General features: G+C 39.7%; 1 protein-coding gene across 5 annotated transcripts in view; it reads left to right on the top strand.

The window, feature by feature from the left end:
- EIPR1 (EARP complex and GARP complex interacting protein 1) overlaps positions 1-11,486 on the top strand; it is an 84,893-nt gene extending 73,407 nt beyond the window's left edge. For 3 of the 5 annotated variants that reach the window (XM_065681564.1, XM_065681563.1, XM_065681560.1), the window contains one exon: positions 6,269-8,640. In XM_065681564.1, the coding sequence (XP_065537636.1) occupies positions 6,269-6,443 (175 nt within the window). In that variant the 3' untranslated portion in view covers positions 6,444-8,640. Of the gene's footprint in view, positions 1-6,268; positions 8,641-10,999 lie in introns of those variants that run through there. The other 2 variants (XM_065681561.1, XM_065681562.1) reach the window with 2 other exon arrangements.
- The last annotated feature ends 11,468 nt before the right edge of the window (positions 11,487-22,954 follow it).

Below are 22,954 nucleotides of genomic sequence, written 5' to 3'. Positions count from 1 at the left end.
ACTGGAAGGCTGCTATGGGGTCTCCACTCAGCCTTCTCTTCTCCAGGCTGAACAGCCCCAACTTCCTCAGCCTATCTTCATACGGGAGGTGCTCCAGTCCCCTGATCATCCTTGTGGCCCTCCTCTGGGAACTGTTGGAACAGTGACCCTGTGACCCTCCATGGAACTGTTGGAACAAGTCCAGAGGAGGGCCACGAGGATGATCAGGGGACTGGAGCACCTCCCATATGAAGACAGGCTAAATGAAACATACTATGTTTTTGTAGTTTAGCATGATTACTCACCAATCAGGATTCCTTTTCTTTAGTATTGAAATATATTTATTTGCTTTATAGGTTTAAATTTTAAACTCTGTAGGTCTCTGGTATGCTGATGATACACAGCATGAAAAGATCATTTGCTACCTTAGGATCACGAGCAGAAAGCTACATGCTACATCTACAGCAGCGTTTCCATTCTTCATGACTTCTATGGCCATAACTTCATGACAAGGCTCAACTGATAATTAAGGACTTGGGTTTTAAGAGAAAAAAACCTTTTCTGTACCCATATTAATAAAAAGATTTATATGGTCCATAGCATGCTGAGCTTACATATCAGTCCTGAAAAGGAAGCTGCCCTTAAGCTTTTAATTCTACAGAATGAGCTACCCAGCTCCCTTAGGTCTCTTTGGGGTTTTCAGGCTTAAGATGTCTGCTGTGTTTTCAGTGTCAAAACTGGTTACTAATAACATGCTGCCTTCTCCCTTATGCTACATTTTTTGACTTGAATTTATCCTTATTCTTGTTATCTATTGAAGATTGTATCAGCAATTCACATTAGGAAATATATTCATTTAGTCTTTTTCTCAAGTCTTGGGTTTCCATCTTTTCTGCTATGGATGTTAGCCAGACTGTTCTTTGATACAAACAGAACAAGGTATGACATAAGCACTTCTCACCATTTTGCGTTTGAGGCTGAGAGATGTAAAGGACTGGTCTTCTGAGTACAGAGTATCATTGAGATAGTGAAGTTTTTAATGAGATTTTAAGTGTAGCAATGTCTTCAGCAATTGTAATGGACCAGAGAGAAGACGGTGGCTGGCCTCTCTGTAGAAAGAGATTTCCTTCGAAATTCCACCCAAAGGAGGTGATGATTTCTACTTTTTGTGATAAAAATGTGGTTTGGAGCCTTTTGAATAGTAAATCATATGGTTTCATGCTAATACATATGAGCTGTGTGATCTAATATAACACCTTTGTATACATATCCATGACTTCAGGAGAGCGATTGTCAGCATTGATACTTTGAAAAATATTTGTGGAACAGTCATGGTGAGGCAGACTTCCAGGATGTATTCACACAGTTGCCAATAGTGTTAATTTTGTTGATATTTTGTTTCAGGTATTTATGTCTCAGAGAAATCTAGAAATCATAGGGTTATACTGTGGAATCAACCAAGAGACTTAATTAAAACGGCTTAAATAGTTTTTGTTTTGCGGAATGCCAGAATTCAGGACTTTAGTTGGTTAAATATGTAAGAAGCTGGGCCAAATCTAGTGCAGCAGCACTTTCCAATTCCCGGACTATTTTGCTTTAAAAACTATGCTATTTCTTTCTTTAACCCTCATCAGATATACACTCCTTAATTTATTTGTGTATTAGGACAACTATGAAACCTGTTATATTAAAATATATATTTTTTGGTTTTAAAGATGGCATTTTCCTGTAGAAGCAGTTCAGAAGGTTGTTTTTGAGGAAAAAAATAATGCTTTCACAATAATGTGAATGGTCAAATCATATATATGACAATTATGTTCCAATATAAACATCCTTGAGTTCTGTTTTCCGTAAGAGAACGGAAAAGGAAATAGTGTTTTTTTTCTAAGCTTACCAGAAACAAAACTGTACAGTTGCTAAGTTTTCTCCTCCAGTTAAAGGGAAAGAGCATCTGTGGGGCTTATTCTGGAATCCAGTGGCGTGCTTTTCAGGATTTGCTTTTCAGGATTTGTTCTTGGACGCTGCAGCACATGTTGCCACTCTACTAAGTCACATTTATTTCATAGTATTTTTAGGTTAAAGAAGATTTAATTTTAACTGTGATGAGGAATTGATGATTTTGATGACTTCAAAAAACATATTTTATTGAACATTGTGGTGACAAAACAGAACTGCAAGCGCTGCAAACTTAAGTGGTTGTTAGCATGAGAAGTAATTGGAAATAACAGCTCTCTACATGAAAACAATTATCCAAAGCTTGAGAGGCTTCTTTCTCAAGTCTGTAACACAATTAACCTCAAAATTATCTAGTAAAATGAAAGCTCCTTTCTTTCATAAAAGAACCTCGTAAGGGTCATGCTATGTGAATAAAAGAGAATAAAAAATAAGAACGAGAAATAAGAATAAGAACAGTCCAGTTTCAACTCTGTGTGGCACAGGTCTTAAATTTATGCCGAATGTAGATAGAGATTGCACATCTCTTACTCTACATTGATGCAATGCAGGAGCGTGTAAGGAGAGAAAAAAGGTGTTTTAGTCCGGCCAGAAAAAGTCTTTAAAATAGCACAGGAAAACAAGAACCTAAAGGAACTTTATAAGGGACAAGTGAATTTAGGGCAAGAAAGAATGTAACTTGCAAAACTTGATTGGCATTAACAAGTGATTACAAATTATGCTTATCAAATATAGTCTTGTCAGACTGCTCTATGAAGGTATCAATGGGCCAAGCACCTACTCCTGTGGTACACTAAAATAGTTACAGCATAGCAATTATATTTTTGCACCCATAACCTTCAGCTTTTATGCAAAACCAGAAGTATCTGTGTTTTGGCAACAACTTGAATTGTATATATTAAAGTATCATAGAGGGAAGTTTACTTCATATCCACCTCTGTATAGATACTCTTCCTATTTGTGAACTTCTCTAACTGGAAAGAAATTTAAGGTCCGGAATTCACCACCCTATTCCAAAATTTGCCAAAGATCTGCAGATTTTGGTCAGTATCCAGTCTACTTTGAACACTCTCCTCTTCTGTGTTCAGTGTTATGCGGCTAACCTAAGAAGGTAAATAACCTGGGCATTGTCATCAGGAGTTGGTAGCTACAAAATTGAAACATATTGAAAGGTATTGATATAAGAAATGTGGAAGTATTGTTATATAGCAGTATTCTTTTAAGCATTGCAACATTGTGAAGAGTGCTATGACAAGTTAGGCTCCGAAATTACCTGCTGTGTATTAAGGAGAAATAAAATTGTAGCAACTGATAAAAACAGAAGGATAATTAAAATATCTAAATAAAGAAAAAAAACTTAAATACAAGTTGATTTATATATATTCCACTAGTATGTGCTGTAACCAAAATGATCTTTTTTCATAGACTCTGTTTATATATATATTTACAAGTTATTTATTACCTCACTTAAGTAAATGTCAGTGTCGTAGCTGTTAAGTCCATAACCTCTTGCATTAATCAGATTATATTTAATATCTAAGGAGTTAGAAAGTCTGAGCTGGTTCTTTAATAAATAAAAAAGTGTAAAAGCTGTGTAAAATTCCATTGAGAGTAAATAGTTGTGGGACTCAGAAACTAAATATTCTAAATTCTTATAGATTCAAAAATAGTGTCTTCAGCCTGTTCTTGGATTACCAAAAAAAGCATGCACATAGCCAAAATGCAGGTAAATCTGAGGTGTTTTCTTGGAATCTCTTACAATGCAGTAAGGTGGCCTGTTTCCCTCTTGTGAGATTCCTGTTGTGAGGAAAAACACCACCACAAGCAACCTTGCTGTTCCTGGGTTTTTTGTTTTTTTTTGTTTTTTTTTTTTTTTTGTTTTTTTTTTGTTTTTTTTTTTGTTTTTTGTTTTTTTTTACTATTTGAACAATCTTTCACATACATGAAATAAATTCTGCTCTTTATTCTGATGGCAGAATCTTTCTGGGCTCATTACCCATTACATAATTGGAAGAGTAATCTGTTTTCATTCACAGTGTTAATAAAGGATGTTCATGGACAGTTTCTTTTGGATCTTCTGTGTTGTTCCTGAGACACATGTCATTCTGAGATGACTTTTTTTCCATCCTGATTATCTTGTGTAGTATCTAGCTCTTTTATACCAAGTGATCACTTCCATAAGGGTTTTCTCATATTCTTAATGACTGCTTCAAGGCTGTGCCATTTCTATGCACAAGTAGTCTATACATAATATTATCATAGACCTATGCTATTTAAATCAACAACAAAAAAACCCCTCTGAATCCTGAACTCACTTGGCCTTGAAAATCCACGTGGAAGAGCATGGTTTCTTTTTCTGGAAGGCACAACATTACTTTCATACCCAAGAAGAAATTCATTGTATAGACAACAATTCTTAATTGTTCTTTATTATTCTTATAAATGGAAATGCCAAATAGAAGTTCATCTACAGGCTATTTGCCTGAATACTCATTCCCCTGTGAGTTCTGGAAATTAAAATAGATGAATTGTGTTATTTAAATGAAACACTGAAATAACTCTGAGCATACAGAAAACACTGTAATCTAGAAGTGTATTTGTCCTTGTTTATACAACCTTTGGTTAACTGAGACTTCTGGTTAACTGAAAGTTGGTCGTGTCCCCTGACAGTCGTATGCATTGTGTATTACTCCCCTGCTTATCCGGAGAGACATCTGAAACCTTCGGAATAATGGAGTTGTGGGTAAGTGGGTGAGCGCTGCGTGAAGCACATTGCTGTCTGGGGACATGACCAACTTTCACTTAACCAGGCGTGTCAGTTAGCAGGAAGTTAGAAAAACACATTGCAGGAGATGAAGTGTGTGTGTGTGTTTATTAGCTCTCTGCTGTTAGATGGTTTGTATCAAAGTACATATTCAGGAGAACTGCAGAACAAGCCTGCTCTTTGCAATTAACGAGGGGCTGCATGTCATTTGTGCTATGACCTTTTTTTTTGTTAGTTGACCTTAAACGTAGCATAAGTAAACAATAAAAGTCCTTGGAACTAAACATCTGAAGCTATTCTGCAGTATCGGGCTGCTTTTGGTTTATTCATTAAATTCAATTGAATTTTAATTGCGATGTTAGATTCACAGCTGGTTAGGCTGGCTAGGTGGAGCAGCAATATCCCACAAGCAATTCAAATGTGATAGCATATACGCTTTGTGATCGCAGAGACGCGTGCTCTCAGAGAGCAGTGGTAAAGGGCAAAGACGGCCAATAACAGCACTTCATTTCTGTAGAAGCAGCATCTGTTTAAATGACTGAGTGGCATTCACAAGGCTCTTTGGCTTTGCGTTCTGTTAGGAGGATTGCAGCTGTAATACAAGGCTGTTTCTGGGAGGCAGGGGGATGCTTCTGAAAGGCTGACTGATTCCTGTTAGCAGAGGTGATCCTCTGTGGGTGAAGGAGCTCTAAGGTCATCCTCTGAAAACTCAGCTACCCTGTAGCTACAGAATAATGTGCTGCAGTGTTGCTCTGAGAGGAGGGATTGGCTCTGTGAGTGGAGGGAAGAAGAGCTATTCTCAGCTAGCAGAGCACAGTCAATGACTCCTGGGTGGTTTGGATGTCAGAGAATGCCTGAATCTATTGTTAAATATTTGCATTGCAAAAGAGAATCTGTGTCTCATGGTGTAGGTGACCAGGAGCTTGGGTATTGCAGTGAGAGGTGAGGTATACAATAATAGATGAGAATCCAGTGTTGTTATAACTCTAGCAATGGGAGATGAAAATTAAAGTTTTTGGATTGGTGCCTCCATCTGCCTTCTGGTACTCTGGAGAGAATGGGTTCAGGATAGCAGCACAGGAGAGACTGTGATATTAAGGACTGCAACTTCTTACCTCTTTACACATCTCTAATGAGAATAAATATTACTTAAGAATTCAGTTAACAACAAATGGGGAAAGGAAGGCATGGAGCATGGCAAGAGAAATGATGTTGGTAAAAATGTGTGTTTAAGTGCATTTAGATCATACCCAGTAGTTTTACTTGATTTAGAGAGGTACTTAGTGTAGGTTCTGAGAGACTTGGAAGTACAGTGAAGTTGTCAATAAGAGATACTTCGTCCCTGCAAATGGGGTCTTTAGCACAGACAAGTCAAGCCTTGTCAAGCCACCACTAAAACATAGGCGTGTGCAGACATGTGGTGTAAAATTATTCCTTGGAGCCTACTGCTGCATTCTTGGACTTCACATGGGAGGTTGCATATCTAGATGTTAGTGGCACTTAATACTGCCTTTTAAATCAAGTGTGTTCATAGATCCTTACTTACTTTTTTTTTTTTCTCCCAAATTTTAGGATTAAAGAGCCCCTTCAGGACAGTGTAATAGCCACCTATGAAGAACATGAAGATAGTGTATATGCAGTTGAATGGTCCTCAGCAGACCCGTGGCTATTTGCCTCTTTAAGTTATGATGGGAGACTTGTTATTAACAGGGTTCCCAGAGCTCTTAAATATCACATACTGTTATGACTTGTTTGGATCATGGTGGAGTTGTTATCTTGATGTACACAATTGGTAGGTATTGTTTAGGGGTTGGGGTTTGTTTTGTTTTATTTTCAGGATCTGTTTTTACTAAGTATAAATGATGAAATTTTGTTAATATATGTGCTAATGTAGACACTTTTGTCTTCTGTATTTGCCTTGGAAACTATGATGCATTTTCTGAAGGCTGTTCTAGTTAGATGTTTTGGGTTTGTTTTGTTTTAGGGGCTAATCACTGTCAACTACAAAGTTTCTGGAGATAATGGGTACCTCCCATACTATCACTATATTACTTCAGCTGTATGCAAATATAGTGGAGTACAGAGGTATTACTATGCTGATTTAAAAGTGGAACAACGTTGGGTGCATGTAGCAGAAGTGATCAACTCATTTACAAGAATAATATTTTATCTTTCTGATGTATGCAGTTTTCTGCTGTTAGCTAGGGACACATACTGCTAATGATTCTGGTCATTCTTCAGTGTTCATAAATACAGTTTGGAATCGTCTTTTAAGGCTTTCTTAATTCAGTCTAATATTTTAGACACTTTCTACCATTTTGCATATCCTAAAAAGAAATGCTAATTGTGAAGGGGAAACCATCAAAATATATTTTTCATTTAAACCTTATGGCCGTATCAACAAAGTACCATCCTGTAATTTGCAAACTAAATGCAATTTTGAGCTGTGTGTTATTGGGATCAATATTAGTCTTTACCGAAATCTCTCGTATACTTATGTAATGTACTGTCCCACATTTACAAAACTTGTTTGTGCTGTTATATATTTTGAGGGACTCTGGAGCTATGCCATTGTTAACCTGAAAAATCTCTTTAATATTTGTAAGTAGTCTCTCTTTCTTACCCTTTTGGCTCTGTGCCATTCTGTAGTAAGCTGACATGATGTAACAGGCTTTTTAACTAAGCACAAAATAACCTTTGCTATATCCTACTCTGTGCAATACCTGCCCTAGGCATTGGTGACTGTCTTGTTACAGATGCTGAGAACAGGCAGATGCTGCTCAGCAGGAGAATGCAGGGAAATCTTGAAATGTAGATGGAAGGCATGGTGAAACATGCCTGTACGTGCTGACACCCACCCTTCTCTTTGCATAGCTTGCATGAAGATGGAAATTCTGCTGCTTATTCTTTGTGTACTTGGTACACAGCAGTAATTTATTCTCTGTCACCTTTTCATCACTATTATTTCCCATTAATTTTAGAACCTGGGTATGTGCGGTGGTGTTGGTTGCAGTAGCATTGTGTAAGACCACTCTGAAGAAATGGCAATGAATATGGGATGGAAAGATCAATCCCAGACTCTTCCAGTGATTCCTCCTGTTGCTATGGCAACTGTTGGTGTTAGGGTTGAGGGACAGCCTGCTGCTCACCTCTGTTTGTCCTTACCCACTCTTGGATCGAAACATGTTCAAATGTGATTTGTTGTGTGTACACAGCTGCTTCAGTGAGATCACACTTTGAGAGCATGACTGACTGCTGTAAGCCAAAACATCCAGAAAAGATGGAATTTGTCTTCTCTTTTTCTGGCTTTCTTAAAGAGCTTGTTTGGAAGAATTCATAGGAATGAAGTAATCCAATTAAATCATCTATATTATTGTTTGTATTTATGTTACAATGCTGCTTGTCTGCTCCAGAATGAATACTTCATTGGAAATTCTGATGGTCTGATTTTCTGCATTAAGATTTTAAACTTCTATTATTTTGAATTGTCTCAATCTGTAATTAGGCATGAGCTATTCACCTGTACACTGGGAGAAAAATTACATTTCCAAATCAGTAGTGCTTCAGTTGTTTATAAAAATCCTTGGCTGGGCTGCAGCTATATATGCGGAGCTTTCAATCTTCAGACAGCTTTGTTGGTTCTTCATGTTGTGGCGTTTTCTTCCCTGCTCTGTCCACGCCCCAAACAACAAAACCAACCAACCGATTAAAAAAAAAAAAGGCAACTAAAAGACCCATCAAAATGCAAACTAAACAAACCCTACCAAAACAAGCAACCACCCTACAGCAGGACTCTTTAAACTTTCTTCACATTAGCAATAAAGGTCTAATGAAACTTTATTGTCTATTAATGTATAAAGATACCAGTGTGAAGGTGATGGGAAATTACATAAGGGTATGTGGGATTTGATATTTAAAATATAATAAACGTGGGATAGCTTTCACACTGTGTTTTATGTGGCTGTGTTTCCTTTAATATTGTAAACTTATAAAGGCTGGAAAGCTCTGTAAACAAGTAATACCAAGAAATTATTTGTATTTTAGTTTTGCAAAATGTGTGTATCGATAGGGAAGAAGAGAGGGGATGGCAACTGGAAAGGAAGGCAGTAGCAGGTTGAACTTGAATGAAATGCATTACAGTAGAATCAAGAGAGCAGGAAGGGTCAAGTTTTAATCATTTTCAGCTGTTTGTAAAACGGGATCCGAGCTACACGTACAGCACCGATAGCAATATGGAAATGACCTGCAGAAAGGGAAGACTTTTGAAAGGGTTTCATCCCAGGCTGTTAGAGAAAGAATGCTGCTGTAGGATAAGAGGAAGGGCTCAAAGATGGTTAAATAACTGATTAAAAGATAAGAAATAGGAAGCAGGAATAAATAGTCACATTTCACAGCAAAAAGAAATTACCAAGGAAGTCTGCAAGGATCTATGCCTAGGCCTGTGCTTCACAGTATACCCATGACCTTTCTGGGAAAAGGGTTGCATAAAAATGTGTCAAAGTTTGCAGGTACTGTTCGGAGTAGTGAAGATGACCGAAGAATTATGGAAGGGCCTTACCTCACAGAGTGGCTGGATGATAAAACAGTAGGTGAAATTCAGTGCAGGAAATGTGAAGTAGCAGATATGGCAGAAAATAGTAATTTTTCTATCAAGATATAGCTAGGACTTTGAAGTAAGGTTAGGGTTTTCATCGATTTTTAAAGGTGTCATCTTAATAGAGGTTAAAATTGTAATTCAGATGTTGGGAATTACTAGAAGGCAAATAGAGAAGAAAATAAAGTATTGCTGGTCTATGTGCCTCTTTAATACTGTGTGTAGTTCTGGTTTCTTCCATCTGAAGCCCAATGTAGTAAAACCAGGAAAGGTTTTAGAAGAGGGTGACAGGAATGATGAATAGCACGCAACACCTGTATGAGGATAACTAAATAGACTGAAAGGCAGATGGTTGAGAGGAAATGATAAAAGTCCATAAAATCACAAGTGGCAAAGGGAGAAGATGAATAGGGAGTGATTGTTCACTGTGTCTCCTGATACCAGAACTGGAGGTTATTAAATGGAATCTACATGTGGTGGCTCCTGGCATATAAAATGAGATGATCTCCAGAGGCATGAAGGTGAGCTGTGGCACTCCTCTTTAACATTCCCTTCTCCCTGAAAAAAACAAAGCAACACCAAAACACCCAAAGAAACAAACAAAAAAAAAATCTCATTAACATGAAAGTTTACATAACCTGAAAGTAACTGAACTGGTACTTGAAAGATGAATCCATTAAAGGCTGCTGAATATAAAGACATTATATACACATTTATATTTTCCGGCTTAGAAAATCCTTTTGAAATCATGAACCGCTGGACACTACTAAGAGCACTGGCAGAGAATCGCTGTATGTTTGTCCAGTGTTGCCTTACCTCCCTGGACTTTTTATAAATCAATCTGTGTAAAAGGGGAGAAATCTGGTAGATTTGTTATTATTGAAAAGTCTATTATGAAAAGCGCAAATTCATTCACAATGAGAGCTGTTTAATCCTTCACAAAGCGAATACCAGAGAGCTTCAACAACTGTTCTGACCATACTGTCAGTTGTGAGTGACAGTTACTTGGATTCGGTTTCCTGGATAGATGCATATTTCTGATCTGTGTTTTAATCATCTATTTTCAGTGTTAATACTATTTGAATATCTTCAACCTATTGTTTGAATGACTTGGATAAATGCTGTACAGTTTTCTATTACAGTTCACAGGTGCTTCTTGTAAGAAATAGGGAAAAGCTGCTTTTGTTTTTAAGTCTTCATGCTGCTGTATTGGTAGGTATTCTGTTTTCTTTTCCTGTGTCCTATACGTCAAGGCTCAAATCACAATTTAAATTCTACAAGTTTTGGACTGGTCATTGCTGAGGGTTGAGAAGAGCTATGGATGAAGGCTGAGCATGACTGACATGTTCATATTCATCAGAAAACAGTCTGCTGGAGAGAATGAGGGAATAATTGTTGCACTGCTCCCTCCCGCACTGCTTGTGCGTAACGACATAGGCTGCGGCGAGGAAGCTACCTGAGGTTATTAAGATTAATACTGCTAGAAATTCCAATCAGCTCACACAAGGCTGCGCCTCAAGGCTGTCAGATGCCTACTGCCTTCTCTGATTCAGGCGGGGCCACATCAATTTAGAATTTCCCAACAGAGATTGCTATGATTTATGAGTTTAGGAGGCTGATAAATGTGGTTAGTTGAAGTGTTCATGAAATAATTGAATCAGAATAATTTCCGTCAGCTGTGCTCAATTTATTTTCTCCCATAACCACAGGAGGGTGCAGTTTTGGATTGGGAGCTTCATCTCAAGGATTCCTATCACAGGAAAGACATTGTGGAACCTGGAATAAGAGCAACTTAATTTTGCTGCCAGGCCTGTATGACAGCCTTATGAGCTGACTTAAGACCCATCAGAACTGGAGAGTAAGTACCTTGAGCTCTTCTGGTATTGCCCATGACAGAGACTGAGTCAGTTCTGGTTTATGCATTATGGGATAATGTCTGCTGGGAAGAATAATGAGAGTTTTAGTGTTTTAAAAACACTTCACTGTTTAGTTGGGAGGTTGTTGGTTTTTTACACTTGCTTGTAGCAAAATATTTTTATATGATGAGTTTTATATATGTTTCACTTCTGGATTGTGAATTTTTCTGGGGTCGTTATCAGCATCAGTTCTGCCCTTACCGTGAAGAGAGTGCTCATGCATCCCTGAAGAGTGTTATGTGAAACTTTTAAAAATAAATTTCTCCCTATGAGTTTATAATTTGTCTGCTGTAACTTTCCTGCGTAGCTGAAAAAGATCACATTTTGGGTGGGTTGTCCTAGAAAGCATAGTGAATGTAAAGGGCCCTGTAAAACAGGAAGGTTGTGATGGCTGGTGGAGGTCAGTAATGAATGGGAAAGCCTAGCAAGCAGAGCTAGGGAGGAAGGAGAGCAAGTGTATTGCAGGCAAATATTTTCCTGTTGTCATGGACAAAATATTTATAATAATCAGAGCTGCAAAATCAGAGGGGAGGATATGTGGGAAAAGGCAGTGGTTTGGGTGTCCCCCTGTGTGAGTCAGTTCACCTATCTTTTGAAATGTGCAAACAGGATACAGGCGAAAGATGAACAGGCTATTAGGCCCAGTACTAGTGTTATTCCCATTCTGGTAAGTGAATTTTGCTGGTCAGGAAGCTGTCAGTAGACTAGTGAAGGGTTGTCCTCTGTGCTGCTTGGAACACAGTTCTACAGTTGCCATCTTCCAGGTCCATTTATCCCATTAGGATTTATACCTTTGCATTTGGTGTCTTTTCCCTACTGAATTTCTTGAGTTGCTAATGCTTCCTGCTGCAGCAGTATTACCTCTCTGTGCAATTTTATGTTTATCATGTGTGGCTTGGCCCCACAGACTTTCTTACGACTTTTTCTCACAACTCAGCTTTTTCAAAAGTCATAAAGTCATACCTATAGCTGGACAGCATGCCACCTATAGATGACACAGGGTTGCTGAGAGAGCAGCTTTCTCAAGAGTCCTGCCCTGTGTAAGGTTAAAATGGGCAGGTTTATTCTGTGGTGAGCCAGGTATGTAGGTTGCCAGTAGAGAGATGTGTTACTCTAGATGGTTTGTATCAACATAGGTATACCGATGATCATATGACATAACCTGGCCCACATGTGAACTGTTCTCTGGGCACCCATGGCTGAAGAGCTATGGGGGAGGTAATTTTACCATGTGGTGAAGAACAGCCCTACGCATGTACAGGAAGAAATATATCTGCCTGAGCTGTTATTTTCAAAGTTCCCTTGCCTGGGAACCCAAACATTCTAGGATTTTTCATTAACTTAAAGTTTATTTTCTTTTTTATTATTTTTTTATTCTGTCCATGATCTTGATTTTGGGGAAGGGGGTGGCAGAATATGGGGGAAACACTAGGATTTGGGAGTGAGGTATTCTGACTGCGTAGAAAGGTTTGTGACCCTAATGTCAAGTGGTACATGCTTTATAGCCCATTACAGCAATCTGTGTGATGGAGCAGCTCAGACTTTGGTGTCTCAGACACATCAAGCAGCAGTATTGAGGAAGCAGCTGGTGCACTCAGTTTGTATTTTAAAGTTAGTGATATACTGAATAGCAGAGTCCTGTTAAAATTAGGCTACCCAAGTTTGGTGACTTTTCTGTGAGTACATATTAATTCCAAGAATTAATTCATGGTAGTTCTTTTGTCCCTAACGGTGGTTCTTTTGCTTCCAAATAATTTGGTACCATCCCAACATACTGTAACTTATTTCTGTAAATTGTATAAATGCCTGTTTTGCATAGCTTAAAGAATGTCCTATGGGGTCCAGGATCTCTTAGTGACATGTGCTCAGTATTGTGGCAGCATTATCTTGTCCAGGTGTATAGGATTAAGTAAGTTAACTTAAGAGAAAAATGTTGCCCAAGGCTTTACCTTCTTCCCTTTTTCACTGTCAGCAGTTAGGAAGATGCTTCAATGAATAACTCTTACTGAATCTCCTTGCTGAGGTCTTCTTGCCATGAAATGTAAGCTGTATCAGAGAAGGGTGAGGAGGACATTGTGGAAAATCTGCTGCTTAGTCAGGATATGCATATAAACTACAGAACATTTTCCAAATCAAATTTGGATTTGGGACTTAGCATAAAAACACGGCACAGAATAACTACTGTCTGTGCAGAAAATGTTAATAGAAAAAGTCCGGATTACAGTAATGCATTCTGTGTGGTCTTTGGTGAGTAAAGAACAGTAGAAGGGCATGTGGCAGGACTGTCTCACTTGTGGTTTTGCTTCTACTGCTGTGAAAAGCATTTTCAATACTTGCATAATTTAGAGCATGACATTATGATTTTCAAAGCTTCAAACTGGAGTAAAGCATTTACATAATCTAATTAAATCATATAAATGTTTTATAATAATATTCAAGTAAGTGCAAAACTTGTTCCGCAGATGCATCCTATTCTTAGGCCATTGGGGAAACCCAGTTTATGCATGCAAATGTATGTTTCAAGCCCTGCATGCTTTGGGAGGTCAACAGGGTACTTACTGAGTGCTCTGTTCTTTGCATAACCTCCAAAGCCTGCTTCGCAGAGCATCATCTTTCCAAGAAGCTTGAAGGTAAGCTGGTACCAGAGGGAAAGGCAAAGTAGATTTAAAAGGCTACTTGCAACCTCTTATAATTTGAATGAAAGCGATGCTACTGCAGTATGTAATAAATTGCTTCCATTTCAGTGAACATTAAAATAATCCCGTGGTGACCCTCTTAGCAGCAGCCCTGCCACATGTAGTATCAGATCTCACAAAGCATGCATCGTACTTCGATGGGAAGCTACCAGGGGAAGCCCCACAAATCCTCCTGGTGACTTTTGGGTTTGTTTTTGCCTCTGGCTGCACTGACTCACAAAATATTGGAAGCACTTGGCCAGCATCCATGATGAGAGATGCTGCCTAGTAGTGAGATTATTGAAATAATATTTTTTACCTGCACATTCTCACTAAGCTGTCTTCAACGGTACTTCATAGTGAATCCTGTCTTTGCTAGGCCATACTACTGCAAGAAGGAAGTGAATTTAATCCTAATTTTTCAAATGCAGTCAAGCTAATGCTAAGCTAATAAGATTCTTTAAGAAAGTAAAGCACTGCTTTGCTAAACTGAATTCATATAATTGGCAGAGGTAGGTTCTTCAAGACTGAGGCCCTATCTGTTTTAAATAAGCTCATTGCCATTGACGTTTATCAGTGCTGTAATGTTTTATTCTAACTGATGACAGAAATGTGTGTGTATACACTGCCAGATGTTCTGTGCTTTCACAGTAATTATAATGGTTAGGAAGCACTTGGATGTTATCTGTGCCAGGATGTTGATGAAGCCCATGTGCTGTTAGAAACATAGGACTGACTGCACACATGATGTTGACCTGGTTTATTCATACACCGTGACTGTGGTGAGCCCAGCAGCTCTGATGTTTATCTGAAAATGTGGATATTTTAAGGAAAGTCTGGATCTACCATACCTCTCAATCTGGAGATTCTGTTATTTACTGTTACAATACATAATAATACCCAGTTTGTAAATTAGTTTGGAGCTCTGTGGCATGGAAAGCTCTGAATATGTGAAAGTCTTTGCTGAAGTAGCTCACAGAAGGGTGAAATATATCAGTAGTGAATTAAGTCTTTACTAATTAGATGGAGGAATCTAATTACTTCACAATTTTTTTGTCTACTTTTTAAGAGAGGAAAGCTAGTGTAAATTTAAAATAGAAGGTGAGATGCTCAGCATGTAGTGTTAACTGCCAAGGAGAAAAACACCGTGACCTTATTTGCAGCTGCACATGCATCATGCGTAGGAATGCCTGTCATAGCCATAATGATTTAACGTCAGGGCAGGCCAATATTTCTTGGTTCTTCCTCCGCAGTGTAGGCAGTTTCCTTTATAGGTGGAATGGGAAGCTGTAGGTGTTTCTGGTGAAAAATGGTTAATGCTAGAGAGGTGCCCTTTACACAAATCCAGCACTGTTTGCTTTAGTTCACCTCCTGAAAGAGAATTTGCAAAGTCACAGCCTGGGATTGAAGTCAGGTGGGTGAAGTTTTTCATGGGTGGATTCTGTTTTCTTAGGTTGCTCAGCTGTTAATTATACAATGTTTAAGCACAGTAGGGGATACTGGGGAAGTTACAAGCTGCTATTTTTTTTTTAAGGTGCCAATACTATTTTGTTGCAAAAAGGAATGCTTTTTGTTTTAAAACCTGCAATATTATGGTAATAGTAGATACTGTAAATTTAAACATAAAAGCACATAGAGCTAAGTTTAACTCCAAACACTAAGACATTTACCTTAGTACAGCTATTCATGCTTACGGCATTTTGTAAGAGTACAAGTATTAACTGCCACTAAATAGCCTGTGTGAATTGCTGTTAACAGTTCCATAGTTCCCTTTCAATTACCTTCCAATACTATATCGACCTTGAGCCTGTTATATCACATATTTAAACTCCACTAAAGGATCTGGGTTAGCAATCTTTAAAAATTTGTGGGCACTTGCTCATCAGGCTTTGTAAGCAGCTGATCCACAAGCATCCATGGTCACAGGATCACTTCCCAAAGACCACAGCTGCTGTTAATCTCTTCATGGTTTGTGTTCCTATCACTGCTCACCTGAGGCATCTATGCTTCAACAGAAGGCAGAGCATTTAAATCAGATTTTGTTAATTGCTAAAATTTGTAATTTAGGTTGCAGATTGGTGGTATTTGTAAATTCTTGTTTCCAAATTATTGTAATTTTTAAGAAGAATTTGATCTGAAAAGTTTGGGAGAAAGTACATAAGTGGAGCAGCTGAGACAAACTTTAATCCTCTCTACACCCATACAGAAAACTCTTTCAACCTTAGCAATATCCCCAGATGTATATGTCCTGGGTTTACCAGGAGCCTTTTTGCTCCTTCTTAGTAACTCATGCAAGCTCTGTGTTTTGACTTCCAGCCTGGGCAGAGAGCTGATAACACCGATTGTTTTTAATTGTTGTTAAGTGATGTTTATTTTGGCCAAGGACTCTGTGAGTCTCATGCTCTGCTGGGGATGAGGGGAGGCCGGGAGGAAGCAGAGACAGGACACCTGACCCAAGCTAGCCAAAGAGGTATTCCATACCACAGCACGTCATGCCCAGGGAGGTAACTGGGAGTTACCCGGAAGGGCACGGTCTCTCTTCGGGGGGGTCGAACTCGTTCTGCTGTGGTATCGTATTCTCTTGTTATTTTCTCTTATCAATATTATCATTGGTGGCAGCAGTAGTGATTTGTGTTATACCTTAGTTACTGGGCTGTTCTTATCTCAACCCGTGGGAGTTACATTCTCTCGATTGTCCTCCTCATCCCTCCGGGAGCGGGGAGGTTCAGGGGGGGGTTGAGTGGATGACCTGTGTGGATCGGTTTAAACCACGACAGTATATTAACTATCTGCAACTACAAAATGCAGCTGATAAAATAGAATTATTTTAAGAGAAATAAATGCTGAGGAGTAAAATTAATAATGAGATTCCTTTACTCTTGAATTCAAAACCAGCTCAACCAAGGTTGTTCACTCTTGGGGTGGGGGGAAGGAAGAAGTTTTTTTTTGTTAAGCGGCAAAAGCATAGAAGAGTTAGGGTTGGAAAGAACTTTAAGATAATCGAGTTCCAACCCCCCTGCCATGGGCAGAGACACCTCACACTAAACCGTCTCACTTAAGGCTCTCTCCAGCCTGGCCTTGAACACCGCCAGGGATGAAGCATTCACAACTTCCCTGGGCAACCCATTCCAGTGCCTCACCACCCTAACAGGAAAGAACTTCCTCCTTATATCCAATCTAAACATCCCCTGTTTAAGTTTTAACCTGTTACCCCTTGTCCTGTCACTACAGTCCCTAATGAAGAGTCCCTCCCCAGCATCCTTATAGGCCCCCATCAGATACTGGAAGGCTGCTATGAGGTCTCCACGCAGCCTTCTCTTCTCCAGGCTGAACAGCCCCAACTTTCTCAGCCTGTCTTCATACGGGAGATGCTCCAGTCCCCTCATCATCCTTTTAGCCCTCCTCTGCACTTACTCCAACAGTTCCATGTCCTTTTTATGTTGAGAACACCAGAACTGCACACAATACTCCAGGTGAGGTCTCATGAGAGCAGAGTAGAGGGGCAGGATCATCTCCTTTGACCTGCTGGTCACGCTGCTTTTGATGCAGCCCAGGATACGGTTGGCTTTCTGGGCTGTGAGGGCACACTGAAGCACGCTCATGTTCATTTTCTCATCAACCAACACCCCCAAGTCCTTCTCTGCAGGGCTGCTCTGAATCTCTTCTCTGCCCAACCTGTAGCTGTGCCTGGGATTGCTCCGACCCAGGTGTAGGACCTTGCACTTGTCATGGTTGAACTTCATTAAGGCTGGCATCTGCCCACCTCACAGGCGTGTCAGGGTCCCTCTGGATGGCATCCCTTCCCTCCAGCATATCAACCGAACCACACAGCTTGGTGTCATTATTAGTGTTCTTTTATTAGATTGTATTGTTGATCCTGTTGAGTTTTGGGGGGGTTTTTTTGTTTGTTTTTGATTTTTTGGGGGGAGGTGGGTTTGGGGTTTGTTGTTTTGGCTTTTCTTTTTTTTCTGCTAGATTATGTGGGCTATAGTTGCAGGTTTTGGACACTGAACATTTTCTGTGTTCGAATGGGAAGGACTCTGACAACCGAGGATAAAATATGAAGTTTTCAGATCAACTTTAAAAGGATAATAAATTAATTTTCAGAAAATACATGCTAACCCAGGCTCAGTGGCACACCTAGTTAAACCTGTGTAGTTTCAATGACTTTGAGTTGCTCTGTTTCTTTTAATTCTTTCTCTTGCTTTCCCTTCTATCTGCTCTGGTTCACCACTGCAGGTAATGTTTACTTTTCCTAAGAATATGGCCCCTATTACAAGGGAACAAATTTGGGGTCCAGTTAAATTTTCTAGTCTTTGATTTTTTTTTATGCATAATCTTGAAAATGAGACCAATGTTTCCACAGGGAAAAAGAATTCAGTTGAGTCTTACCCAAAAAAATGATAGTGAACTCAACATTAGTGTCTGGCTGTGCACCTGCAATGACTTAAAATGAAGAAGCCACATGGAAATATTGGAAGAAATTTGGATACCTTAGCAGTACTTGATAACTCTCAAAAAAGTTATGGTGGGAAGCATAAATGGATTTCTATTAAAAAACTCTGTGATTCTTCAGCTCTGGTTTGTTGCCAGCAATCACTTTTAACCATGATAATTCAAAATGTAAAAAGAACTAACTCAATCATGTTATTTGTGTTTTCCTTTGTACATTTTTCCCAGCATAAGACAGTCTGGTTACAAAGGAGAAAATAGTTCTGTCTTGCCAGAGACAGGTTCATTCAGTATTTCCTCTGAAGTTTTAGATACGTTTGTGAATGCAACCTTAGCATGTATCTGCATGTACACTTTTTAGCACATTCAATACTTTTCCTTTTCCGCCTACCTTTTAAGATGTATTTACAAATACCATAGTTGGTGTCCCTGACAGCATACTTAATACGAATAAAACAAGAGGGCATGGTCTAATCTTCCGTAAACCCTGAGTCTGACATGACTCCTGTCATGTCCTTCATCAGTCTGATTGGCATGTTATTCTAGTTGGCTGTAGCTTAAATGATAACTATATATTTTTCTTGTATCTTGGGAATGCTCTCTCTCCTGTTAATCTTGGTATTCTGAATGTAGAATTCATTTTGTCCTCTACAACTACACTATCTGTACACATAACACCGTTAATTTTGTTTGCATAACATCCAGCTGTAACAGGGAGAAAGAATGATCCCCACTGTAATAACAGAAAACAAAGGCACAAAGTAGTTTAAGTGATTTACTCAGGTAAAGTTAACAGAAGGTGCCTGTGGATGTGCCTGAAAATGTACTCCAGGGTCCTGAGGTTCTGTCCAGAACCTCAGATTTTAGGTCATCCTTTTTTGTGTTACAGAAGCATTACAATTTGTTGATATTTATTAATGGTATCATGATTCAGGGAAACACCTGTCAGTACAGTTTTATGTTAGGTGAATGTGTAAGTGGAAGAGAGTAGTTAGATGGTTAGTGCCCAGATGTTACTTCTAATATCTGAATCGGTTCAGCAGCCAAGATCATGTCTGCAAGAACATCCTTACCAGAGTACAGTGTCTATTTAGGAATGGAAGCAAGCTGTCTCATGTACTCCATAGCTGGTTGTAGGTCATGAAGCTGTTTGCCATGCTGTATGATCACACTCCCATCAATTTTTCTTTTGTCCTTGGAGAACAGTAAGATCAGCTGAAATGAACAGAACAGCAATGCATTGTAAAAATAAAACCTCTGCACTGTAATTTAGAATTAAGTAGTCTTTCATGATCTACTTTTGTGAAGTACGGTCAGTTTCTGCTCTGCTATGATGGTATGTGATCTTAAGTGTTGGGAAGGGAGTTTAATTAAAAGAAAAAAAAGAGTACATCTGGCAATGGAAAAAAAATTAATTTTGTTTAATTTTTAATCAGACAGCCTGAGACGACCACTGAGCACTACTTGACAATTAGAATACTAATGAACTGCACACTGGGTTAGCCTGGTTTTAAAGGACAGCAAACAACACAGAGTTGAGGGATTCTATTTCGTTCCAGTCAAGTCTTCGCATATTTACCTTCTCACTTTGTAAGAATTCAGGAGATGTTTGCCTTGTTGTCTTCTTTAAAAAGCCCACCCCATGGTTAATTATTTTCAAATGCAAAAAGCACTGAAAGAGGTAAGTGGCTTTCTTGAAAGCATTCTTGAAAATATATAAACAATATAAAACATTAATCTTCACTCTTTGGGGCACCTTCAGTGCCTAAAACATTTTCTTTTGTTTTGTTTGTTTGTTTGTTTTCATTCTTCATCTATCATATTTGCAGCTCTCTACCATTTTGCAACAGTTTGAAGTCTTTGGTTTTCATGCTTTCTATAAATTAGATATTGTAGTTACTGGCCTATATCATGCAATTTCACAAAAGATAGCCAGGTTGAAGGAAGAAATAAATTGCCCATGCCTAAAGTATTTATTTCTTATAACCTTTATAAGCAGCTATCTATAGCAAGGCTGAGTGTAAGTAGGAAATGCTTAATGAATTCAGATGAGTTCTGAAACTTAAATTAAGTAGCCTAACCATCCATAGTACCTATGTCATACCAGCCTCTCTGTGAAATGGGTATTTCATTGCCCCCTCTATGTCACATTGCCAAGCAGAATGATATAATCATACCCTAGCTGGGATAAACAATTCACAGTAGCTCACATTAGTCTCTTATCTTCCAGATTTAAAAGTTTGGGAAGACTATAGCTGACTGTTCTAGGATGTAGTGTTTGGATACAATACTCTTATTTGCTCTTCCAGCATGTGGCTGCTGAAGTCTGAACTCTGGTGCTTCCCTGAGGCTCTGACCCGAGGCTCAGCTCCGCACTTGTTGGGTGTTGAGACAATGTTTGGGGTACATATTTGCTGAAGGTGGCAAAACATCTTAAGGGAGCTCAAAGCTGTGTGTAGTCCAGGGCTCCAAAAAGCCATGCTTGGTGCATCTTTTCGTGGTAGCAGAAGCTGAGTTGAGGTAAGACTGTCAGCATGAAGAGGAGGGAGGCCAGTGTTACCCAAAGTAGTCATTGGCCTGCACCCCTCATGCTTCCAGCGGGGAGCAGAGCAACAAGCCTAACTCTAGGACTTTTGGTCCTCTTTTTCTTCTCTCCATTTCTGTCAGTAACCAGTACCTCAGGCTTGGGAGGCAAAACTCAGTTTGCCACTGATTATTCCTGATGCATGTACTCACTGCCATGCATCTGCAGAATCAGTTTGGTCCTATTGTAGCCTATTTCAGTTCTGAAGGTGTTGCTGTGAGACACAAAGCCAATCCTACAGCAGGGAATGCCATTTTCCTAACTGATTCAAAAGGACACCAACTAGGAGTGGAAATACATCCAAGGTGTGATGTGTCAGCTTGTTTTGTGATTTATACTGTATCTGTTGATAAAGAGGCATGCCCGAACTTCTAATATTGTGGGTAAACTTTTGTTCCAATACTTAGCAGACAAGTTGAAGCTCAAATCAAAGAGGTGGAAAAGGGAAGAGGTGTGGTGCCACATTGAGGAGTTCCTTTCTTGTGCAGTGTTCCAGCTTGCTCCTGTATGAGGTGGCTGCTTCTCCTGGGCAGGGACATGAGGTGGGAACTGCTGTTTTTAGGAAAATCAGCTGAGCAGCTAGGTCTTGCCTTTGTGTGAGGCAGCAGCTCCTGCTAAAGTGCAACAACTTGCCAGAGACAATAGAAAAAGAACAGTGGTAATAAAGAATAGCTCGTATAACATACTGGCACATGCTGCATTACTGAGAAGCACAGAGCTCCCTGCCTATTAGACAGTACGCAGGCTTTAGAGCACTGGTTGCTTGTTTGTCAATATGTAATTCTCAGTAGTAAATGCATGGAAACTGAATTTACATTAAAAAGTATGGGAATTAGGAACGGTCTCTCTTGATACTAGTAGTCTGAGCAGGCACTCTGGCTTCATTTGTTTGGGTTTTATTTTAGAGAAGTTGTAATAATTATATTGAGGTACCACACTGGGCAAAGCAAGATAAAGAAATAACATTTCCTTGTTCAGCAAGCTGAAGCTACATAGAGAATTTTTCCCTTTTCCTTCCCCAACCTCTGCTCTCTGGGCCATCAAAGTTACAGTGAAGGCAACTGCATGTTTATTACTGCTTTGACCACTGTGCTGCTCTATGGTGATCCACGTGCAAAGAGTTATGGTCAGTGGCTCAATGTCTGGCTGGAGACCAGTAACGAGTGGTGTCCCTCACAGATGGGTGTTGGGACTGGTCTTGTTCAACATCTTTCTTGGTGACATGGACAGTGGGATTGAGTGCGCCCTCAGCAAGTTTGCTGATGACACCAAGCTGTGTGGTTCGGTTGGTAGGCTGTAGGGAAGGGATGCCATCCAGAGGGACCTTGACATGCTTGTGAGGTGGCTGATGAACCTTATGAAGTTTAACCATGCCAAGTGCAAGGTCCTACAAGTGAGTTGGAGCAATCCCAGGCACAGCTGCAGGCTGGGCAGAGAAGAGATTCAGAGCAGCCCTGTGGAGAAGAACTTGGGGGTGTTGGTTGATGAGAAAATGAGCGTGGGCCTGCTTCAGTGTGCGCTCACAGCCCAGAAAGCCAACCGTATCCTGGGCTGCATCAAAAGCAGCGTGACCAGCAGGTTGAAGGAGGTGATCCTGCCCCTCTGTTCTCGTGAGACCTCACCTGGAGTATTGTGTGCAGTTCTGGTGTCCTCAACATATAAAGAACATGGAACTGTTGGAACAAGTCCAGAGGAGGGCCACGAGGATGATCAGGGGACTGGAGCACCTCCCGTATGAAGACAGGCTGAGAAAGTTGGGGCTGTTCAGCCTGGAGAAGAGAAGGCTGCGTGGAGACCTCATAGCAGCCTTCCAGTACCTGAAGGGGGCCTATAGGGATGCTGGGGAGGGACTCTTCATTAGGGACTGTAGTGACAGGACAAGGGGTAACAGGTTAAAACTTAAACAGGGGAAGTTTAGATTGGATATAAGGATGAAGTTCTTTCCTGTCAGGGTGGTGAGGCACTGGAATTGGTTGTCCAGGGAGGTTGTGAGTGCTCCCTCCCTGGTGGTGTTCAAGGCCAGGTTGGATGAAGCCT

This window comes from Lathamus discolor, chromosome 5, assembly GCF_037157495.1.
Source record: "Lathamus discolor isolate bLatDis1 chromosome 5, bLatDis1.hap1, whole genome shotgun sequence".
NCBI lineage: Eukaryota > Metazoa > Chordata > Aves > Psittaciformes > Psittacidae > Lathamus > Lathamus discolor.
Note: the sequence above shows the minus strand (reverse complement) of the source record. Positions and strands in the feature narration are given on the sequence as shown.